Source organism: Notolepis coatsorum (assembly GCF_963971535.1).
Source record: "Notolepis coatsorum genome assembly, chromosome: 18".
Lineage (NCBI taxonomy): Eukaryota > Metazoa > Chordata > Actinopteri > Aulopiformes > Paralepididae > Notolepis > Notolepis coatsorum.
In genome coordinates this window covers 29144207-29165107 of record NC_140182.1, presented here as the reverse complement: position 1 = coordinate 29165107, position 20901 = coordinate 29144207, and the positions used below count along the sequence as shown (strand labels likewise).

Sequence of the window (20901 nt, the reverse complement as noted above, 5' to 3'; positions counted from 1 at the left end):
TATTATCAATTACCTCTCGCACCTGTGGTGGCAGGCTAATTAGTTCCCCTGTGGGCTTTAAATACCAGGGCTCTTCCCCTCGTTTCGGCGTGGGGTCGTGTTGTATACTCGCCGAGTCATATTCTCTAAACATCTAGACTTTTTCGGGAGATCCTCTGTCTGCCTATGCTGTTCCATTCTCCGGCGTCGAGATGTTTGCTCCAGCCTTCGCCAGCTGTCGCCGTTGCCTGTGGGGGAGACTGGTCTGCGCTCCCTGTACTTCCACGGGAGGCACCCCAGCGTTCCACTGCAGACCCCCGCGCAGCTGTTCGTCCTGACGCACATCCAGACCAGCGCAGACGCTCTCCAGTCCTCAGCGCGCAACGCGCATCTTCCAAGGACGCTCGAGCTTGGCACGCTCTCCAGACCAGCGCGCAACGCGCATCTTCCAAGAACCCTCGAGCTTGGCACGCTCTCCAGACCAGCGCGCAACGCGCATCTTCCAAGGACGCTCGAGCTTGGCACGCTCTCCAGACCAGCGCGCAACGCGCATCTTCCAAGAACCCTCGAGCTTGGCACGCTCTCCAGACCAGCGCGCAACGCGCATCTTCCAAGGACGCTCGAGCTTGGCACGCTCTCCAGACCAGCGCGCAACGCGCATCTTCCAAGAACCCTCGAGCTTGGCACGCTCTCCAGACCAGCGCGCAACGCGCATCTTCTAGACCTTCGTGCTTGGCACACTCCTCCTCGCAGACGCACCCCGACGCGTCTCTCGGTTCCGGTGCGCACTCAAGCAGTGGCGCACCACTCTGTTCCTCGGCTCGGACTGCCGGCTCCCCGGTGGCGATACCCTCGCCACCGCCGCCTGTTCCAGCACCACTCTGTCCTCGGCTCGGACAGCCGGCGCCCCGGTGGCGACGCTCTCGCCCCGCTGCCTGTTCCTGCACCACTCTGTCCTCGGCTCGGACAGCCGGCACCCCGCCGCTGCTGTTCCTGCACCATTACGCATTACGGTCTGGGTGAGTTTTGACTGTCAGGATCATCTCCGTTTTCGTGTGTTTCTTAACACTGAAGTTTACCACCTTTTTAATCTGACAGTCACTCACCCAGCGTTGTGCCTCTGTTTGTTTTCACTGGGATATTATTTTGGACGTTACATCTCCCACTGTGTGTTTGTTCACACCAAAGATAGTATTCTCTTTGTATTTGTTTTGGTACTTTGCTCTTTGTGTATTTTTCACGAAGATAGTTTTACTTTGTTTAACTTTGGTATTTGGACTGGTCACCTCTCCTGCATCTGCTCTGTTTTTCCCCTTTGTACATTAACCCTCTTCTCTCTCCCTCTCGGCCGCCGTTTACCCACCTCGGAGATCTGCCGAGAGTTCTGCAGAGCGGCCCAGGTGTTCCCACCAGTCCTCCCTGTCCCCAGCCCGCCTCCGCGGGCCTCTGTCCCTAGTTCTCCTAGTCCCTAGTCCTCTGTCCCTAGTTCTCCTAGTCCCTAGTCCTCTATCCCTAGTTCTCCTAGTCCCTAGTCCTCTATCCCTAGTTCTCCTAGTCCCTAGTCCTCTATCCCTAGTTCTCCTAGTCCCTAGTCCTCTGTCCCTAGTTCTCCTAGTCCCTAGTCCTCTGTCCCTAGTTCTCCTAGTCCCTAGTCCTCTGTCCCTAGTTCTCCTAGTCCCTAGTCCTCTGTCCCTAGTTCTCCTAGTCCCTAGTCCTCTATCCCTAGTTCTCCTCAGTCCCTAGTCCTCTATTCCTAGTTCTCCTAGTCCCTAGTCCTCTATCCCTAGTTCTCCTTGTCCCTTGTTTACCTAGTCTCTAGTTCCTCTGTCCCAAGGCGTTCCCTTAACCTTCCCTTAGGCGTTCCCTTACCTTCCCATAGTGTTCCCTTTTCCTGCCCGCCTCTTAAAGGCACCTTTCCTTCCCCTCATATTATATTCCTGTATTTGTGATTCTCCCTTAAAGGGACAGTGCCCTTTTCCCTGTTTTTCCCTGTTGTTCAATAAATATCTGTTTCTTGGCAAACCATCATACCTGTCTTGTGTTGTGCGATTGGGGTCGGTTACAAACCATAACAAGTTGGTTGCTATTTGCACAAGTCAGTTTCTCTAACGACGTGAATGACGTTGAGTTTCCAGTGAGGACGTCACCTCCTGTTCCCACCTGTCTTCCCTCTTCCTACTGTATACCCAGCCTCTCTGGTACCCTGTTCCACACCGCACAGCAGTCTTCTTCTACAACGTGTGTAGGGTAAATCGACTGTTCTCATGCGTATACCGCCACCTATGGGCTCTGGTTTATTCTGCAATGGCTTCAGCGGCCAATCAGAGCGCAAAACGGCAACGTGGAACTGGAACAGCGTTGTAGAAGGCATTCACGCGTCCCCATCACTCTTTCCACTGAGTGGCAGTAATGTGTAAAGTTCAGTGTTCCAACCACCACTGAATCTCAAATTAGGAAAAAGCAGTGTTGTCTTCTGGGTAGAAAACAGGTGGAACTTGCCTTTAATGTAGCCGTGTATCTACTGTGTAGATAGGAACCACCTCCTCTAACTTTACTCTAATTGGCTGTACTGTGTAGATAGGAACCGTCCCCTCTAACTTTACTATAATTGGCTGTACTGTGTAGATAGGAACCGCCCCCTCTAACTTTACTCTAATTGGCTGTACTGTGTAGAATAGATAGTAGGGCTGTCCCTAGGCTGGTAAAGCTATGCCTCCTAAAATGTGAATCGGAAATACAGAAATACCGGCTACAGGCTTTCCGGTTTCCGGGCACCCCCTGATCTGTTTATAGTCCCCAGCGAAACAAACAACAAGCAGGTCTGTCGAGGGAGGCGATAACGAGGTTGTTTCTGGGGGGAATACATTTTCATGAGCACCGTGTCGTGATTTCAGGGGCGGGACTTCCTACCTGATTCCCACTTTCGGCCGTAGTGCTTTACCAGGCTTTATCTCTCGAGATAAAGCTGGGAACGAGGTTAGGCTGTCCCCGACTAAGGATTTGGATGGTCGACTATGATTGGCCAAAATTTCCCGTTAGTCGACTATTGGTAAAAAAAAAAAAAAAAAACATGCAATTGGTTGACTGATGGATACATCTTGATATTTGTCTAGTCTAGTGTGTTCATTAGATGGGTGAAATCCTCTTTGAGTGCCTCTGTGCCTGTTTTCGTAGGCAGTTAGCCTCTGGTATGCGTGCCATTAGCGTTAGCCACGCTTCTAGGCCTCTTTTCTTTTGGAAAGAATGATAAAAAAATAAAAATAAAAATAATATTATAATTTTTTATTTTTTTTTACTATTCGACTAAGAGGTTGGTTAGTCGACTACGGCTCCTTTCGACCGATTAGTCGACTAATCGACTAATAGGGGTCAGCCCTAGTAGATAGGAACCGCCCCCTCTAACTTTACTCTAATTGGCTGTACTGTGTAGATAGGAACCGCCCCCTCTAACTTTACTCTGATTGATTATTGTATTTGTTATTAAAATACATTTGATTAAGCAAGTAGCTTAATTAAGATCCAAATTCAAATGTTTCATGAGTCCTTATTTAAATTTGCTATGGGATCATGTTAAGGCAGAGGGAGGGTGACATTCACAGGTGTGCAGACTTGAGCATGTGAGGTAAAACATGCACTGGAGCCCTGAAAAGGAGCTGCGCCCACAGGAAGCAGAGATGGAGGGTGTGACAGAAATAATCGTTAGATTAGTCGACTAATAGAAAAAATTATCGACAGATTAGTCGACTACCAAAATAATCGTTAGTTGCAGACCTACTACACACGCTACAATTAAAAAATCAAATGCATATAATAGGTATTATGTTTCATCATGAATGCATGAAAGGGGGGGGGGTCGTTTCTGATTAATTGATTGCCAATAACGGTATTCGTTATTACCACAACATACGCTGATCAGGGAGATGGCTATGAAAACCTTGCACGATCAAGCTGAAATTGACGTCAAATTGTTCTTACCTGTGGCCAGTGGGATTCCAAAAAGTATATTCCAATTATTTGATCGCCATCTGGTAGATCGTATGTCATAGATTTGGTCGACGACATAACCCACCACAGCATAATGAATCGGGGGTCCCGAAAACTATTCAATGCGATCGGGTGAAGCCCTAGGTTCAGGTTAGTAGAAAAGAGCACTCAGAGCGGTTTCAGTGTGGCACCCGGTCTGGAACAGGGGTTACTGCATTCTCGATACAGCGCTACCAGCAGGATCTGGCCGGTACTGCACCTTCGGAGTCCCAATATGCCTTTTCCAGGCAAAATACAGCTCCCTGACATTGAATAGGGTATTAAAATCGAGTCAAAAGCGCATATATACGTTTTTGGCCGTCAACCGCTGGCTCCCAATAACGTAAATATACGTGGTTGGCCGGGAATGTGTTAAAGCCTCCCTCACCTTAAATACAAACGTGTCCCTGAGCAGCTGGGCGTCGTCGGACTCTCCCAGGAGGAAGTCCAGGAATCCCTCCATCATCCAGGAAGCGTTGGTCTCCCCGGGGTGCACCCTGGCCGTCACCACCACCGCCCGCTTCACCCCCCCGCGCTCTGCCGCCCTGCCGCTCCCCGGAGGAGACGTCACCGACAGCACGTGCACGTTGTTCCCGGCCAGGCTGTGGCACAGCACCCTCAGCTGGCAGTAGGCGCGGGTGGGCGGACGCGACGCCAGGCGGCTCAGGTAGCGCTGGAGGTCGGAGTAGGTGTAGGGGTAGCAGTGGGCCAGGTAGCAGGTGTCCGAGTCGTAAGGGAGCTGGCAGGTCCAGGTCAGCGAGTACTGGGCGACGACACTGGTGCTGTTTTTGTCCTGTTTAGCCTGGTTAGGAACGGGAACAGCACCTTTTCTGAGTGAACATCTGACTTCATTTAAATATTCACTTTTTTTGGGATACTTTTTGTAAATTGTCCTTTTTTTATTTCTTTATTTCACACCATCAAATCAAAATATTGACCATGACAGAAAGTGTATATAAAGGTGCTGAGTAGAGGCAAGAGACCCAGATGGGCCTATACGAGGCCTCAACTCATGAATTAAATCATTACAAAAAAAATATATATATATATATATATATATATATATATATATATATATATATATATATATATATATATAGTTAAATGAAATAAGTTCATAAAACAATTTTCATAATATTATGATAATAATAAGATAATAATAATACAACAATGTGGTGTTTATAATAATATATTATATTATAGGCTAGAACCTGACGTTGTTCTGATCAAACTTTCAAACTAGGCATTACAGATCAAATATGACTCAAGATATAACAATATCATATCAAACCTACCACTAAAATGTTGTCAGAAATATATTTTAGGTTAAACTTTAGGTAGAAAAATAGGTTGGTGATTGGTCATTATAATGGTCAACCGCTTCCACCTGGTTGTTGATTGGTCATTATAATCTATAATCCCTCCCACCTGGTTGGTGTTTGGTCATTATAATGGACAACCGCTCCCACCTGGTTGTTGATTGGTCATTATAATCTATAACCCCTTCCACCTGGTTGGTGATTGGTCATTATAGTGGTCAACCCCTCCCACCTGGTTGGTGATTGGTCATTATAATCTACAACCCCTCCCACCTGGTTGGTGATTGGTCATTATAATCTACAACCCCTCCCACCTGGTTGGTGATTGGCCATTATAGTGGTCAACCCATCCTACCTGGTTGGTGATTGGTCCTTATAGTGGTCAACCCCTTCCACCTGGTTGGTGATTAGTCATTATAGTGGTCAACCCCTCCCACCTGGTTGGTGATTGGTCATTATAGTGGTCAACCCCTCCCACCTGGTTGGTGATTGGTCATTATAGTGGTCAACCGCTCCCACCTGGTTGGTGATTGGTCATTATAGTGGTCAACCCCTCCCACCTGGTTGGTGATTGGTCATTATAGTGGTCAACCGCTCCCACCTGGTTGGTGATTGGTCATTATAGTGGTCCACCCCTCTCACCTGGTTGTTGTTGCGGTAGTATCTGATGTTAGCTCCGACGCGGTGCCACCCGACGCCTCTCTCCCTGGCGGCCCTGCTGGAGTACAGCAGAGGCCTCATGCCCTGAGAGTACAGACTGCGTGCCTTGGTCAGGTTGGTGATGGTGAAGCGGTAGGTCAGCCCCGCCCTCATGTTCCTGACCCGGAAGTAGAACCACTGGGTGTGCTTGGTGGTGTACAGGTCTGTACGCACGGTCAGCTCGTAGTCATGGACACCACTGGGAGAGATGAGCAGAGAGAGAGAGATGAACAGAGAGAGGGGGGGTGAGGAGAGAGAGAGAGAGAGAGAGAGAGAGAGAGAGAGAGAGAGAGAGAGAGAGAGAGAGAGAGAGAGAGATGAGCAGAGAGAGAGATGAGCAGAGAAAGAGAGAGATGAACAGAGAGAGGGGGGGGTGAGGAGAGAGAGATGAGCAGAGAAAGAGGGATGAGCAGAGAGAGAAGGATGAGCAAAGAGAGAGATAAAGAGATGAGCAGAGAGAGATGAGCAGAGAAAGAGGGATGCACAAAGAGAGAAAGAGAGAGAGATGAGCAGAGAGAGGGGGATGAGCAAAGATATAAAGAGAGAGATGAGCAGAGAGAGAGATGAGCAGAGATAGAGAGAAGGATAAGCAGAGGGAGAGAGAGAGAGAAGGATAAGCAGAGAGAGAGAGAGAGAGAGAGAGAGAGAGAGAGAGAGAGAGAGAGAAGGATAAGCAGAGAGAGAGACAGAGAAGGATAAGCAGAGAGAGATGAGCAGAGAGAGAGAGATAGAGAGACAGTGAGAGAGAGATGAGCAGAGAGAGAGAGAGAGAGACAGTGAGAGAGAGATGAGCAGAGAGAGAGAGAGTATAGAATGAAACAGCTGAAATGTAAGGAGAGCTTCTCCGTTAGCAGGATAGCAGACTCACACTCTCACAGCCTTCTGCAGGTTCCCGCTCTCGAAGCGCGACTCGAACTCCAGGACGCCGTCCCCCGGGGGAGAGGCGCAGCGCGGGGAGCTCCTGACGGGCCTCCGGCTGCCACCCACCCGGGAGCAGGTGAAGTAAGGGCTCCTGGTGGCTTCAAATCAAATCAAATCAAATCAAATGTATTTGTAAGGCCCGACAACACACGTTAATGTCCCCATGGGCCGGACACGTCTTCTTTAAACGAGTCAAGAAGAAACATCACAATAAATCAAGAACAAAACAAAAACACCATAAAGTCCAAAAAAGATTCAAATAAATAAATAAAATAAATGCAACACTCCCACGCGAAGGTAAGGAAAAACTCACTAAAACCTAGCAATAGGAAAAAATGCACCACAGGCAATGTAGAGGAGAGAAACCTTAGAAGGGCCATTCAAGGGGGATCTCCCTTCTTAGATGTCGGTGATAGTAGTGTTGCAATAAAACAGGCGAAACACTTGGTAAGCATGCACTCACAAGCGTAATGAAACACAGATAAGTGCATGCAATAGCAACTGAACATTTTGAAAGATTAAAAATAGAGCTGATGGCGGATCTATTTGAGGCAACAGAGAGGGACAGATCAATAACCCGGGAGCAGGTGAAGTAGGGGATCCTAGTGGCTTCAACAGAGAGGGACAGATCAATATGTGATACACAAATTATCAATAACCCTTTCACTATCACACTACAGACGGTTACCCGAAATAAAAACCCATTGAGACCGAGGTCTCTTTTTCAAGGGTGATCTGGCCAAGAAGGCAAGTAAGGAATTATGACAACACATACATAACAAAGCACAATACACATACAGTAGACTACCATACAACCGAGATTTTATGTAACGATTGTGCCACCGTGGTTACCGGCAAGCCACAGCATTCTAGAATTTCGAGATAGAATTCTGAGCAAAAACATGCAACATGGTTGACATCATGTGGCTGAAAGCGGATTCACCAGCAGCCCACCACACAAAATACACAAGATTTGCAATACCCACCCACTACCGTCTGACACTGTGATTGTTATTAGGGATGCTCGATATTGGCTTTTTTTTACCGATACCGATATACCGATATTGTCCAACTCTTAATTTCCGATACCGATATCAACCGATACCGATATATGCAGGGTTTCCCTCACCAAAAAACTGAATAATTTCAGGTAATTAACATTATATATCTCTTGTCGTGTAATTAACACAATATTATGCATACTTTGACAATAAATAAAATAAGAATTTGTTCTTACTTGCTTGCCTGGGTAAATAAAGGTTAAATAAATGCTAAAGAAATTAATAAATAATGATTATTTTTATAAATTTTTTAAACCGATACCGATATTTTCCTATATCAAATTTGTATGCCAATATCGGCCGATAATATCGGACATCCATAATTGTTATTTGTGTATTGTTATTCTGTATATTGTTGTTATTTTGTATATTGTACAGTATTGTAACATTGTCTTATTGTATAGTATTTTATGTTTCTGTATAGTATTTTATGTTTCTTGTATAGTATTTAACGTTTCTGTATAGTATTTTATGTTTCTTGTATAGTATTTAACGTTTCTGTATAGTAGTTTATGTTTCTTGTATAGTATTTAACATTTCTGTATAGTATTTTATGTTTCTGTGTAGAATTTTATGTTTCTCTTTTATTACTGTACCTCAAGTTTGAGTCCCAAATCTCGTTGTATGCAAATATAATGACAATAAAGTACAATCTAATCTAAGAGGAGGATGGAAGGCTGACTTGATCTATGAGGCATCTTTCCATCCAGGTCAGTCTCCTTGTCTGCAGTGGGCCTTCGTTGAATTAAATCATACACTATTCCTCAGGAGACAATGGTGCATGTATCTAGAAAGATACCAGTTCGTATCTGAGGTGATCCAGCTACTCAACAGACCTGTCGGGGGAATGTTTGCAGAGTGGTTGGTTACCAGTGGTTACAAGCTGCCATGTTGGAAGACTGACAACAAAGCAAATAAAACAACTAATTTCTGTCAAAGGAACGCGCCAACGTTTTGAGAAATCCACTTATTCACCTTCTTCCCCAGAGTCAGACAAGAAGATACGATGCCAATTTCCTCTCTGTGCGTTCAGTAGAGAGAGAAATCCGACTGTATGCTATCCTAGCTTAGCACAATGACTGTAAGCGGGGGAGTAGTGTCTAGCCTAGTTAAAGGTGAGGAAATACACTTTCCAACAACTCCAAACCTGTTTTATTTACATGTTGTATCTGGTGTATTTACCAGGTAAATACAACCATTAGATTTCCAACATAGCAACCAGTAGACAACCGGCCCTTCCAAATGTTCTCAGACAAGCTTTTATTTGCTCATGAATTCAATATATGTATATTCTCCTCATTATAGACTTACCAGGGTCAGTGCAGAGTAGACCATGTTACCCTTCTCATTATAGACTTACCAGTGTCAGTGCAGTAGACCATGTTACCCTCCTCATTATAGACTTACCAGGGTCAGTGCAGAGTAGACTATGTTACCCTTCTCATTATAGACTTACCAGGGTCAGTGCAGAGTAGACCATGTTACCCTTCTCATTATAGACCAGGGTCAGTGCAGTAGAGTGGTTGTAATTTTTTTATTTTTTATTTTTTTATTTAAGTTTTTTTTGTCAGGCCACTGAACTTAGAAGCAGGCCAGGACAGTGTTTCTAGTTGTATTCTAAAATTCTATTCTATTGTATTCTAAAATGTGACTATATGGTTTTATATTAACTTAATAAATAAACAAAAACGACATAAAACGCTGAAAACAACCGAAGCAACAATAGTATTTTAATGAGGCTATTATTATTATCATTATTATTTTGCAACAAGTTAGCCCTCTCATAAATAGCACATATAAATGAATAACTAACTTGAACTAACTTAATAGGATTGAAGTGATATTTGGCTTAAAAAATCGGTCGCCTGGCAAAAAAAAAAAAAAAAAAAGCCAGGCGATGTGCATTGGGCCGCGGCTCTCTGACGCCTTATTTTCTGGGCCCCGGCCTGAAAAGTTTGGGAACCCCTGCAGTAGACTATGTTACCCTTCTCATTATAGACCAGGGTCAGTGCAGTAGACTATGTTACCCTTCTCATTATAGACCAGGGTCAGTGCAGTAGACTATGTTACCCTTCTCATTATAGACCAGGGTCAGTGCAGTAGACTATGTTACCCTTCTCATTATAGACCAGGGTCAGTGCAGTAGACTATGTTACCCTTCTCATTATAGACCAGGGTCAGTGCAGTAGACTATGTTACCCTTCTCATTATAGACCAGGGTCAGTGCAGTAGACTATGTTACCCTTCTCATTATAGACCAGGGTCAGTGCAGTAGACTATGTTACCCTTCTCATTATAGACCAGGGTCAGTGCAGTAGACTATGTTACCCTTCTCATTATAGACCAGGGTCAGTGCAGTAGACTATGTTACCCTTCTCATTATAGACCAGGGTCAGTGCAGTAGACCATGTTACCCTTCTCATTATAGACCAGGGTCAGTGCAGTAGACCATGTTACCCTTCTCACTATAGACTTACCAGGGTCAGTGCAGTAGACTATGTTACCCTTCTCATTATAGACTTACCAGGGTCAGTGCAGTAGACCATGTTACCCTTCTCCTCTCCGACTGGCATGGGCATCCTCTCATAGCCCGTGGCCTGATAGAAGGGTTCTGGTTCTGGGGGGTCCCACTCTGCATGCAGAGAGAGAAATAACTTGTTAACACCAGAGATTCTCCTAAAACTCTGGCTCTCACAGTTTGGTCCAGGGGGGGGGGGGGGGGTTCACTAATGTTTTACTCACTAGAAGTAAGAATGTATAGGCGTGTATAATAATGTATGAGAATGATTATTGTTTTGGCTTTTCATTAGCAAACCGGGTAGCATCTTCAATGCGCATATCCGATGTGAATCCAACAAATCCAAAGGAGATCCCGGGTATAATGAATAAAAGAACTGGGCAAAAAACTCAATCTAACACACTACATGACGGATCAGGGACAGGAGTTTGTTCACACATTACAAGATCTTTCACCAGGAGGAATCCCTGACGATTCTGAAGTGACACGTCATGGAGTTTTGATCATGGAGGCGTTTGTTTTGGTCAGAGGAATACACTGGAGTGGATCTCTCTCTCTCTCTCTCTCTCTCTCTCTCTCTCTCTCTCTCTCTCTCTCGCCCCTGCCTACTCCCCCTTATTACCGGAGTACCCGTTATATTATCGACCCCTGCCCGTCTGACTACCCTGCCCCACACACTCACCCTGAACTGTACGAGATTCTCCCCTGTGTCACTCCATTCCTGCCCGGATACCTGGCTACTTCTTTTCTTATTAAATATACCCGTGCTGGGTTTTAACGAGACCTGTCTGCCTTTCTCTTGTCTTGGGTTCAATACGCCTAGCCCTGACACAAGGAAAGGTTTTTAGTGGTTTCTCTTTTGCTCTGAGAGAATGATCATTCTTTCCTTGTCCGGGTCTCATCTTCCCCATGGGCTGTATAGTAGGCTATTTCCCAGATCTCCACCCATCCCCCTTTTTAAATGTTCCGAAAATCACAAATGAATAATTTTCTTGTTCTGATTCAGACAAGACAGCTTTTAGATGTTCAGTTTCTTCATTCTGTTTGTGGTCCCTCACTAGTTCAAAGTCAATGTAACTCAACCACAGCAGAATGCTCTCTCTCTCTCTCTCTCTCTCTCTCTCTCTCTCTCTCTCTCTCTCTCTCATTGGCTGTTGGCCTACTCAACAGTGATGGGCGTCTGCGATGAATCGGCGAGTCATGGTCCGTTCTCACCCAAAGCAGCCAGATTTCCAATGTAGAGGAGCGTATGGAGCCACAAGGTACACCATGTAGAGGAGTGTATGCAGCCACAAGGTACACGATGTAGAGGAGCGTATGCAGCCACGAGGTACACGATGTAGAGGAGCGTATGGAGCCACGAGGTACACGATGTAGAGGAGCATATGCAGCCACGAGGTACACGATGTAGAGGAGCATATGCAGCCACGAGGTACACGATGTAGAGGAGCATATGCAGCCACGAGGTACACGATGTAGAGGAGCATATGCAGCCACGAGGTACACGATGTAGAGGAGCATATGCAGCCACGAGGTACACGATGTAGAGGAGCATATGCAGCCACGAGGTACACGATGTAGAGGAGCGTATGGAGCCACGAGGTACACGATGTAGAGGAGCGTATGCAGCCACGAGGTACACGATGTAGAGGAGCGTATGCAGCCACAAGGTACACGATGTAGAGGAGCGTATGCAGCCACGAGGTACACGATGTAGAGGAGCGTATGCAGCCACGAGGTACACGATGTAGAGGTGCGTATGGAGCCACAAGGTACACGATGTAGAGGAGCGTATGCAGCCATGAGGTACACGATGTTTCAAGTTTCTTTAATAGTTGTCATACAGAAGTACAGAATACTTTCATACAAAATGCTTCTTACTGTTACGCTCCAGAGACTGTGCTAGACAAGATAGTATCAAATAACATAGTATAGCATGTAATTTAGAAGAAGAAAATGAGGTCACAGTGTTCGGTATAGACATATGTACAATGTTCTGAGTTACCATATAATATACAATACTATGCAGTGTACTAATGTACAGTACTATATAGTGCAAAGCAGAAATGGGATGAGGTACAATTTAGGTACAATTTACAGTAAGGTGTACGAGTTGTAGTGCAATCCTTCATCAATAAATATAAAGTGTGGGGAGTGGGTGCTACAGTGTGTTTGTTTAAAGTGGGTGTGTGCTATAAAGTGTGTGGAGTGGGTGCTACAGTGTGTTTGTTTAAAGTGAGTGTGTGCGTGTGGATGTGTGTGCTATATGCGTTTGGTGGTTGTTGTTGTGTAGTGTTCATTGTTCGTTTAGCAGCCTGATGGCCTGGGGATAGAAGCTTCTTCTGAGTCTTTCTGTGCTCGCCTTGAGACTCCGGTATCGCTTGCCTGACCGCAGCAGTTCAAAGAGGCAGTTGTTCGGGTGACTGGAGTCTTTAATGATTCTCTTAGCCTTGCCCTTGCAACGCTTGTTGTAAATGTTCTGGAGGGTGGGGAGCCCCCCTCCAATTGTGCGTTCGGCTGAACGTGTCACTCTTTGTAGTCTGCTTCGGTCTTGTGCAGTGCTATTCCCAAACCAGGAGGTGATGTTGCCGGTCAAGATGCTCTCTATTGTACATGAGTAGAAGTTCTTAAGGATCTTCTGACTGACTTGGAACTTCCTTAGGCGCCTGAGGAAGTAGAGGCGTTGTCGTGCCTTCTTCACAACACTGTCAATGTGTGTGGTCCATGTCAAGTCCTCGGATATGTAGGCTCCGAGGTACTTAAAGCTGTTGACTCTCAACCGGTGCCCCGTCGATGCTGAGGGGGCTGTAGTCCTTGACCCCCGACCTCCTGAAGTCCACAATCATCTCCTTTGTTTTGCTGACGTTCAGGGAGAGGCTGTTTTCCTGGCACCATCCCGCCAGGACCTTGACCTCTTCCAGGTAGGCCCTCTCGTCGTTGGCAGAGATCAGGCCCACCACCACTGTGTCGTCAGCAAATTTGATGATTGTATTGCTACTCCGCTGAGCCACACAGTCGTGTGTGTACAGGGAGTAGAGGAGGGGACTCAGAACACAGCCCTGGGGGGCCCCTATGTTGAGGGTGATGGATGAGGAGGTGCAGTTGCCTGCTCTCACCACCTGGGGTCTGCCAGTCAGGAAGTCCAAGACCCACTGGCAGAGGTCATAGTTCAAGCCCAGGTCCCTGAGCTTGGCTATGAGTATGGAGGGGACTATGGTATTGAATGCCGAGCTGTAGTCGATGAATAGCATTCTCACATAGTTCCCCTGCCTCTTGTCCAGGTGTGATGCTGCTGTGTGCAGCACATGGGCTATGGCGTCCTCCGTGGACCTGTTGGGGCGGTATGCAAATTGCAGGGGGTCCATGTTGATGGGGAGGGAGGAGCAGATGTAGCCCTTTACTAGCTTCTCAAAGCACTTCATGGCTATGGAGGTGAGAGCTACAGGGCGGTAGTCGTTGAGGCAAGCAGGCTTGGATTTTTTGGGTACAGGGATAATAGTGGATGTAGAGGTGCGTATGCAGCCACGAGGTACACGATGTAGAGGAGCGTATGGAGCCACGAGGTACACGATGTAGAGGAGCGTCTGGAGCCACGAGGTACACGATGTAGAGGAGTGTATGGAGCCACGAGGTACACGATGTAGAGGAGCGTAACGCAGCCACGAGGTACACGATGTAGAGGAGCGTCTGGAGCCACGAGGTACACGATGTAGAGGAGTGTATGGAGCCACGAGGTACACGATGTAGAGGAGCGTAACGCAGCCACGAGGTACACGATGTAGAGGAGCGTATGGAGCCACGAGGTACACGTTGTAGAGGAGCGTAACGCAGCCACGAGGTACACGATGTAGAGGAGCGTCTGGAGCCACGAGGTACACGATGTAGAGGAGCGTATGGAGCCACGAGGTACACGATGTAGAGGGGCGTATGCAGCCACGACGTACACGATGTAGAGGAGCGTATGCAGCCACGACGTACACGATGTAGAGGAGCGTATGCAGCCACGAGGTACACGATGTAGAGGAGCGTCTGCAGCCACGAGGTACACGATGTAGAGGAGCGTATGCAGCCACGACGTACACGATGTAGAGGAGCGTATGGATCCACGAGGTACACGATGTAGAGGAGCATATGGATCCACGAGGTACACGATGTAGAGGAGCGTATGCAGCCACGAGGTACACGATGTAGAGGAGCGTAACGCAGCCACGAGTTACACGATGTAGAGGAGCGTATTGATTGATTGATTGAAAACTTTATTAACAGATTGCAGAATGGGTACAATACAGTACAGCTCAATACACACAATTGTTAAGGGGATGCAGACCAGAGAAAGACTTTCGTCTTGTTTTCATCAGGGTCCCCCATTTTCAATTCATCAGGACATATATGACATACATGACATACAGATAGTCAGTACTGCTACATCTATACATTTATGACATACCAGATTTGCAAATACAGTACTGTTTGTGATACAGAAGGAGTCAAGAAAAGGGAGTATATACATTTGACGTAGAAACTGTACATTGGAGGAGGTTGGGTGGGGGGGGGGGTTGGGTACGTTGGGATATTGACAACCATACTGGGTAATTTACATTGGAGGTGGTTGGGGGGGGGGGGGCACACTGTATAAACAAGCAAAACTGTACATTGAGGGGGGGGGGGGGGACACTGTACAAACAAACAAAATTGTACATTGGACTATTGACAAAACCATACTAGGTAAATGACTGTACATTGGAGGGGGTTGGGTTAGGATATTTACAGGGGCCAGTGTTGAATTGCAGTCTCCCGTAGGTGTCCCTTGAGAGAGGTTTTGAAAGTGGGTAGTGATCCACATTCCTTTACAGCTTTGGGTAGGGCGTTCCACATTGATGTGGCATAATTGCGAAACGTGTTTAGTCCCTTATTTGAGCCGAATCTGGGTTTAACATGATTTGTGGAGCTCCCTCTGGTGTTGTGATCGTGGTATTCACTGACCTTTGGGAAGTATTTTGACATGTACATGGGTACCTTGGTCGTGTAGTGTATCTTGTAGACCAGGCCCATTGCAAGTTGCTGTACTCTGTCGTCTACTCTAAGCCATCCTAGGTTGTCAAAGTGGGCAGGGGTGAGGTGGGTTCTAGGAGTAAGGTCAAGCAGTAGTCTGACCAGTTTGTTTTGAGATGTTTGTAATTTTGTTTTTAGCGCCTTTGAGGTGCTTTGGTACCATGAGGTGCAAGCATAGTCGTAGTACCCCTGAATGAGTGCTCCTGCCAGAGTCTTCAGGGTATTCTTGTTTACCAGAGAGGAGATCCGGTACAAGAATCGAGTTCGTTGGTTGACTTTTTTTATTACATTGGATGCCATTTTGTCACAGGAGAGATTCGCCTCTAGGATGGAACCCAGGTAGGTAATTTCATCTTTCCTTGTTACAATATTGTCACCCACTGTAACTGAGAAGCCGTCGGTCTTGCTGAGTTTGTTATTTGAACCGAAGAGAATGGACTCTGTTTTGCCCATGTGTAATGATAGTTTGTTATCAGCGAGCCATATGCAGATTCTGCCTAGTTCCGAGCTGAGGGTTTTTTCAACCTGTAACTTGTTCTTGTCAGAGACCAGCAGGGCTGAGTCGTCCGCAAACAGGAACAAGTTGCAGTCACAAGCTGACGACATGTAATTTGCATAAATTAGGAACAGTAGCGGTCCTAGTATGCTTCCTTGTGGAACACCACAGCTCACTGTGAGGGGGGGGGGATAGGGTACCGTTTACCTCCACCATCTGTTCCCTCCCCTCAAGGTAGGATTGCATCCAGCTCACTGATAGACTATCAAAACCAATTGCTTTTAGCTTGTCAATCAGAATGGAGTGATTGACCGTGTAATATATGGAGCCACGAGGTACACGATGTTAGGATCTATGGGTAACAGTACTGTATATTTGCATATCGTATATGTCACAAATGTAACAGTACTATATACCTGTATGTCATGTATGTTGTGTATGTCATAAATGTCACTATGAATTGAAAATGGGGGACCCTGATGTAAACAAGACAAACGTCTTTCTCTGGTCTGCATCCCCTTAACAATTGTGTGTATTGAGCCGTACTGTATTTGTACCCATTCTGCAATCTGTTAAATAAAGTTTTTCATTCATTCATTCATTCATTCATTCATTCATTCATTCATTCATTCATTCATTCATTCAGGTATTAAACACATTCAATCTTCCCTCAGTACGTTAACATGTTGTTATATCAGAATCCATCTGTCGTGGTTCTGTCTGGTGTATCGTAGCCCACACAAGTAATCGAAATGTCAGACGGCCACGTCCCTCGTGGTGTGACACAAACCCACCGATGTGCTGCACGACGTCCTTGATGACCTCACACTCTATGGGCCAGCGGACACCTTGGAAGGGACAGGAGGCGGAGGGGAAGGAGAACAGGTCTAGAGGCTCCCGGAGCCTGGGGACAGGACGGTCCCCGTGGAACTCTATCACCACCTGCCTGGTCCTCTGAGCCTGGAGAGACACTAAGATCAAATCAGATAAGATAAGATAAGATGCAGAAGAAATGCAGGCATCATAGCAGGAGGGGGAGGGGAGGTACAGGTACATGGTGATAGTAGACACAATACAGGTCATACAATTATAGTACAGTAGAAAAGTAAAAAAATTAAATAGGCAGTGTAAACAATATAACAATATAATTAACTGAGTACAAGCATATGAGCAAGTAGCCAGTGTAAACCACGGTGCAGATGAGGGTCTGTATGCCCCATCAGTTATATTTGCAATAAATATAGTTACAATAGACACTATAATCTAAATATATACTATGAGTAAGTAAGTATACAGTATACACAGGTGCAGTATGCATAAGGTACGTATGGCGTGATATACAGTACATCATACGTTGTCCGTTTAGGTAGTCCGTTTAGGTGGGAGTCAGACACACTCACTGGATAGAGACAGACATATATATATATATACCTTCAGTAAAGTTAAGGTATGGGTTAGGTTTATAACCAGTTAAGGTATGGGTTAGGTTTATAACCAGTTAAGGTATGGGTTAGGTTTATAACCAGTTAAGGTATGGGTTAGGTTTATAACCAGTTAAGGTATGGGTTAGGTTTATAACCAACTTATTTTTCCTTTTTCACAATAGTAGCGGTATCCCATGGAGCCACACGACCCAGAATAACCCTGCATGTTTTTCACAGCTCTCCTTAACCCTTTCACTACCACACTAGCAAAGGGTTAACCCTTTCACTGTGACAATACAGAACCTTTCAGTGCCACACGACAAGGGGTTAACCCTTTCACTACCACACTACAGACGGTTAACAACTGTAACAGAATGATTATTTAACCGTCGTTAGTGTGATAGTAAAGGGTTAACCTTCTGTAGTGCGGCAGTGAAAGGGTTAACCTGCTGTTGTGTGGCAGTGAAAGGGTTAACCTTCTGTGTATTGTCTTGTCACAGTGAAAGGGTTAACCGCTTGGTAGTGTGGCAGTGAAAGGGTTAACTTGTGATTGCGGGCTTTACAAATACATTTGATTTGATGACACACACACACACTTCTGACACTTCTATAGACCAAGCAACAGAGCGAGCTACTGTATAGAGCTGCTGGTCGCAGTCACTACAGACAGCTCAGCCCATGCCTGACTGTGTGTGTCTCACGTTGCCTCCTCTGCTCCTGCTCCGCGTTGAAGTCCCTGTTGTCACGATGGGCCCGGGGGTGAACCTCATCCCCACGGCTTCTGCTGGAGCCTCCTCCATGGGCCTGGGGGTGAACCTCATCCCCACGGCTTCTGCTGGAGCCTCCTCCATGGGCCTGGGGGTGAACCTCATCCCCACGGCTTCTGCTGGAGCCTCCTCCATGGGCCTGGGGGTGAACCTCATCCCCACGGCTTCTGCTGGAGCCTCCTCCATGGGCCTGGGGGTGAACCTCATCCCCACGGCTGCTGCTGGAGCCTCCTCCATGGAGGCTGGCATCTCTGGCTAACGAGACGGAAAGGATCACAGATGTGTCAACCTCAATAATTTCTCATGGCTTGACTTTAAAACTGTGTTTCTTATTTTGAGGTTTTACGTGTTGCAACCAGTAAAACTCTTATTAATCTATTAACCTACATGTTACAACCAGTAAAGTTCTTATGAATCTACTAACCTGTTACAACAACCAGTCAAACTCGTATTCATCTACTAACCTATACATGTTGTAACGCGTAAAGTTCTTATTCATCTGCTAACCTGTTACAACCAGTAAAGTTATTATTCATCTATTAACCTGTTGCAGCCAGTAAAGTTATTATTAATCTACTAACCTGTTGCAGCCAGTAAAGCTCTTATTAATCTACTAACATGTTGTTGGAGCCAGTAAAGCTCTTATTAATCTACTAACATGTTGGAGCCAGTAAAACTGTTATTAATCTAGTAACCTGTTACAACCATAAACTCTTATTAATCTATTAACATGTTGCAGCCAGTAAAACTCTTATTAATCTACTAACATGTTGCAGCCATGTAAAACTCTTATTACATACTATTACTAACATGTTGCAACCAGTAAAGCTCTCATCTCATCACTGGTAAATTAATATATCTCTTCTGTAACAAGGCTTTCAATTTCATCAAGCAGCCTAACTAGATCTGAATCAAGCAGCCTAACTAAACAAAACAATTCCATTGGGTTTCAATAGACGTGCCTACTCACCTGTTGTAAACAGACCATAATAATGTTGAAGATGGAGCGAGATTAATCTAGTATAGGCGTCCCCACTCCCAGTGGTGCTCTTGGAGAAAAATAAAGACATGTATTTATAAGTAATATTCCACATGTCAATGATGCACAAAACCAAACATGGCTGTTATAAAAGCTGCTGTTAGTACTGACCGGTACGTCCGTCCTCAGCGCCGGGCTCATTGCACCTGGTTTTCTCACCGCAACATGTTATCTATAAAGGAAACTATAAAAGAAGGAAGGGTCATCACGTCAGAATACCAGCGTTCTCTTCTATGATGTGCTTGGTGCCAGACTTTGGTGTCAGTTCTATTGAAACCTGTATTAAAATCAAAAATACAGGTGCAGCTCAATAAATGGAAAAGTCCATTTATTTCGCAGCATTGATGCAGTAATGTGTGCAAAAGGAGCCCCAACTTACTACTGAGTGAACATACTTTTCAGTAGGCCGACATTTCTATATAAAAATATATATATATATACAAGTATGGTTTTGTCAATATTCCAATGTACAGTTTTGCTTGTACAGTTGTACAGCAAATCTAAACGTTAACCCTTTCACTGCCGCACTACCAAAACGGTTAATCCTTTCACTGCCGCACAAGTACAACAGCCGGTTAACAATTCGCACACATGTGCGTTCACGCGCTACAGTGATGTGACGACTGACGACCCTTCCTTCTTTTATAGTTTCCTCGATGTTATTATCCTTGTCGCCAGCTAGCAGCCTAACATTGTTTATGCGAAGTCGCGTACAACATGTCTCCCAAGGAAAGTAATATCAGACCCAAAGACAGACAGTCGAAGGCAAGAACTTACCTTTTCAATTGTATATTTAAATTGAACAACTCGTAGTCCTTTTACAAAAAAAACCTTCGCTGTAAACTTCCAAGAGGTTCATCAGCACAAACTTACTAGAAGCAAACAATCTTTCGGTTGCCTTGAAACACCGCGGTTACCATGGAGATCTGCAGCCCTCCCACTGGGCGTGGTTACTGGATGTGTCACAAATCAGTCTGCCTCACACTCTCCCTCCATCTTTCAAATTAATAGGAATAAACCAATGTTGCCATTGCCAAAGCAAGCATTTAACACATCAGACAATAAACAAAACAAATAATATACGTTCTGACTATAGTAGGTGAAGGTATATACATATTTTATACATTGTGTTTAAGTAAACATACATTTGATGCAAAATAAAATCAATTACACTGCTCCAAAAAATTAAAGGGAACACTTAAACACATCCTAGATCTCGATGAATGAAATATTCCAGTTGAAAATCTGTAATTCATTACATAACGGAATGCGTTGAGAACAAAATAACATAAGAATGATCAATAGAAATCAAAATCATTAACCCATGGCGGTCTGGATTCAGAATCATACTCAAAATAAAAGTGGCAAAATCAGATCACAGGCTGATCCAACTTCTGTGGAAATTCCTCAAGACAATTGAAAATGAGACCCATAGTAGTGTGTGTGGCCTCCACGTGCCTGTGTGCACTCCCTACAACGTCTGGGCATGCTCCTGGTGAGACGACAAATGTTCTCCTGAGGGATCTCCTCCCAGATCTGGATCAGGGCATCAGTCAACTCCTGGACAGTCTGTGGTGCGACGTGGCGTGGCCGGGTGGATGGA

At 45.5% G+C, this 20901-nt stretch overlaps 1 protein-coding gene across 1 annotated transcript in view; it reads right to left on the bottom strand.

Moving 5' to 3' along the window:
* Positions 1–19439, bottom strand: part of agbl2 (AGBL carboxypeptidase 2) — a gene marked incomplete at both ends in the record, with an annotated part of 56060 nt that extends 36621 nt beyond the window's left edge. The window contains 7 exons of the mRNA XM_084335133.1: positions 4391–4804; positions 5964–6219; positions 6889–7039; positions 10527–10634; positions 16863–17028; positions 18194–18514; positions 19410–19439. Coding sequence (XP_084191259.1) covers positions 4391–4804; positions 5964–6219; positions 6889–7039; positions 10527–10634; positions 16863–17028; positions 18194–18514; positions 19410–19439 — 1446 coding nt within the window. The remainder of the gene's footprint in view (positions 1–4390; positions 4805–5963; positions 6220–6888; positions 7040–10526; positions 10635–16862; positions 17029–18193; positions 18515–19409) is intronic.
* Between the last annotated feature and the right edge of the window lie 1462 nt (positions 19440–20901).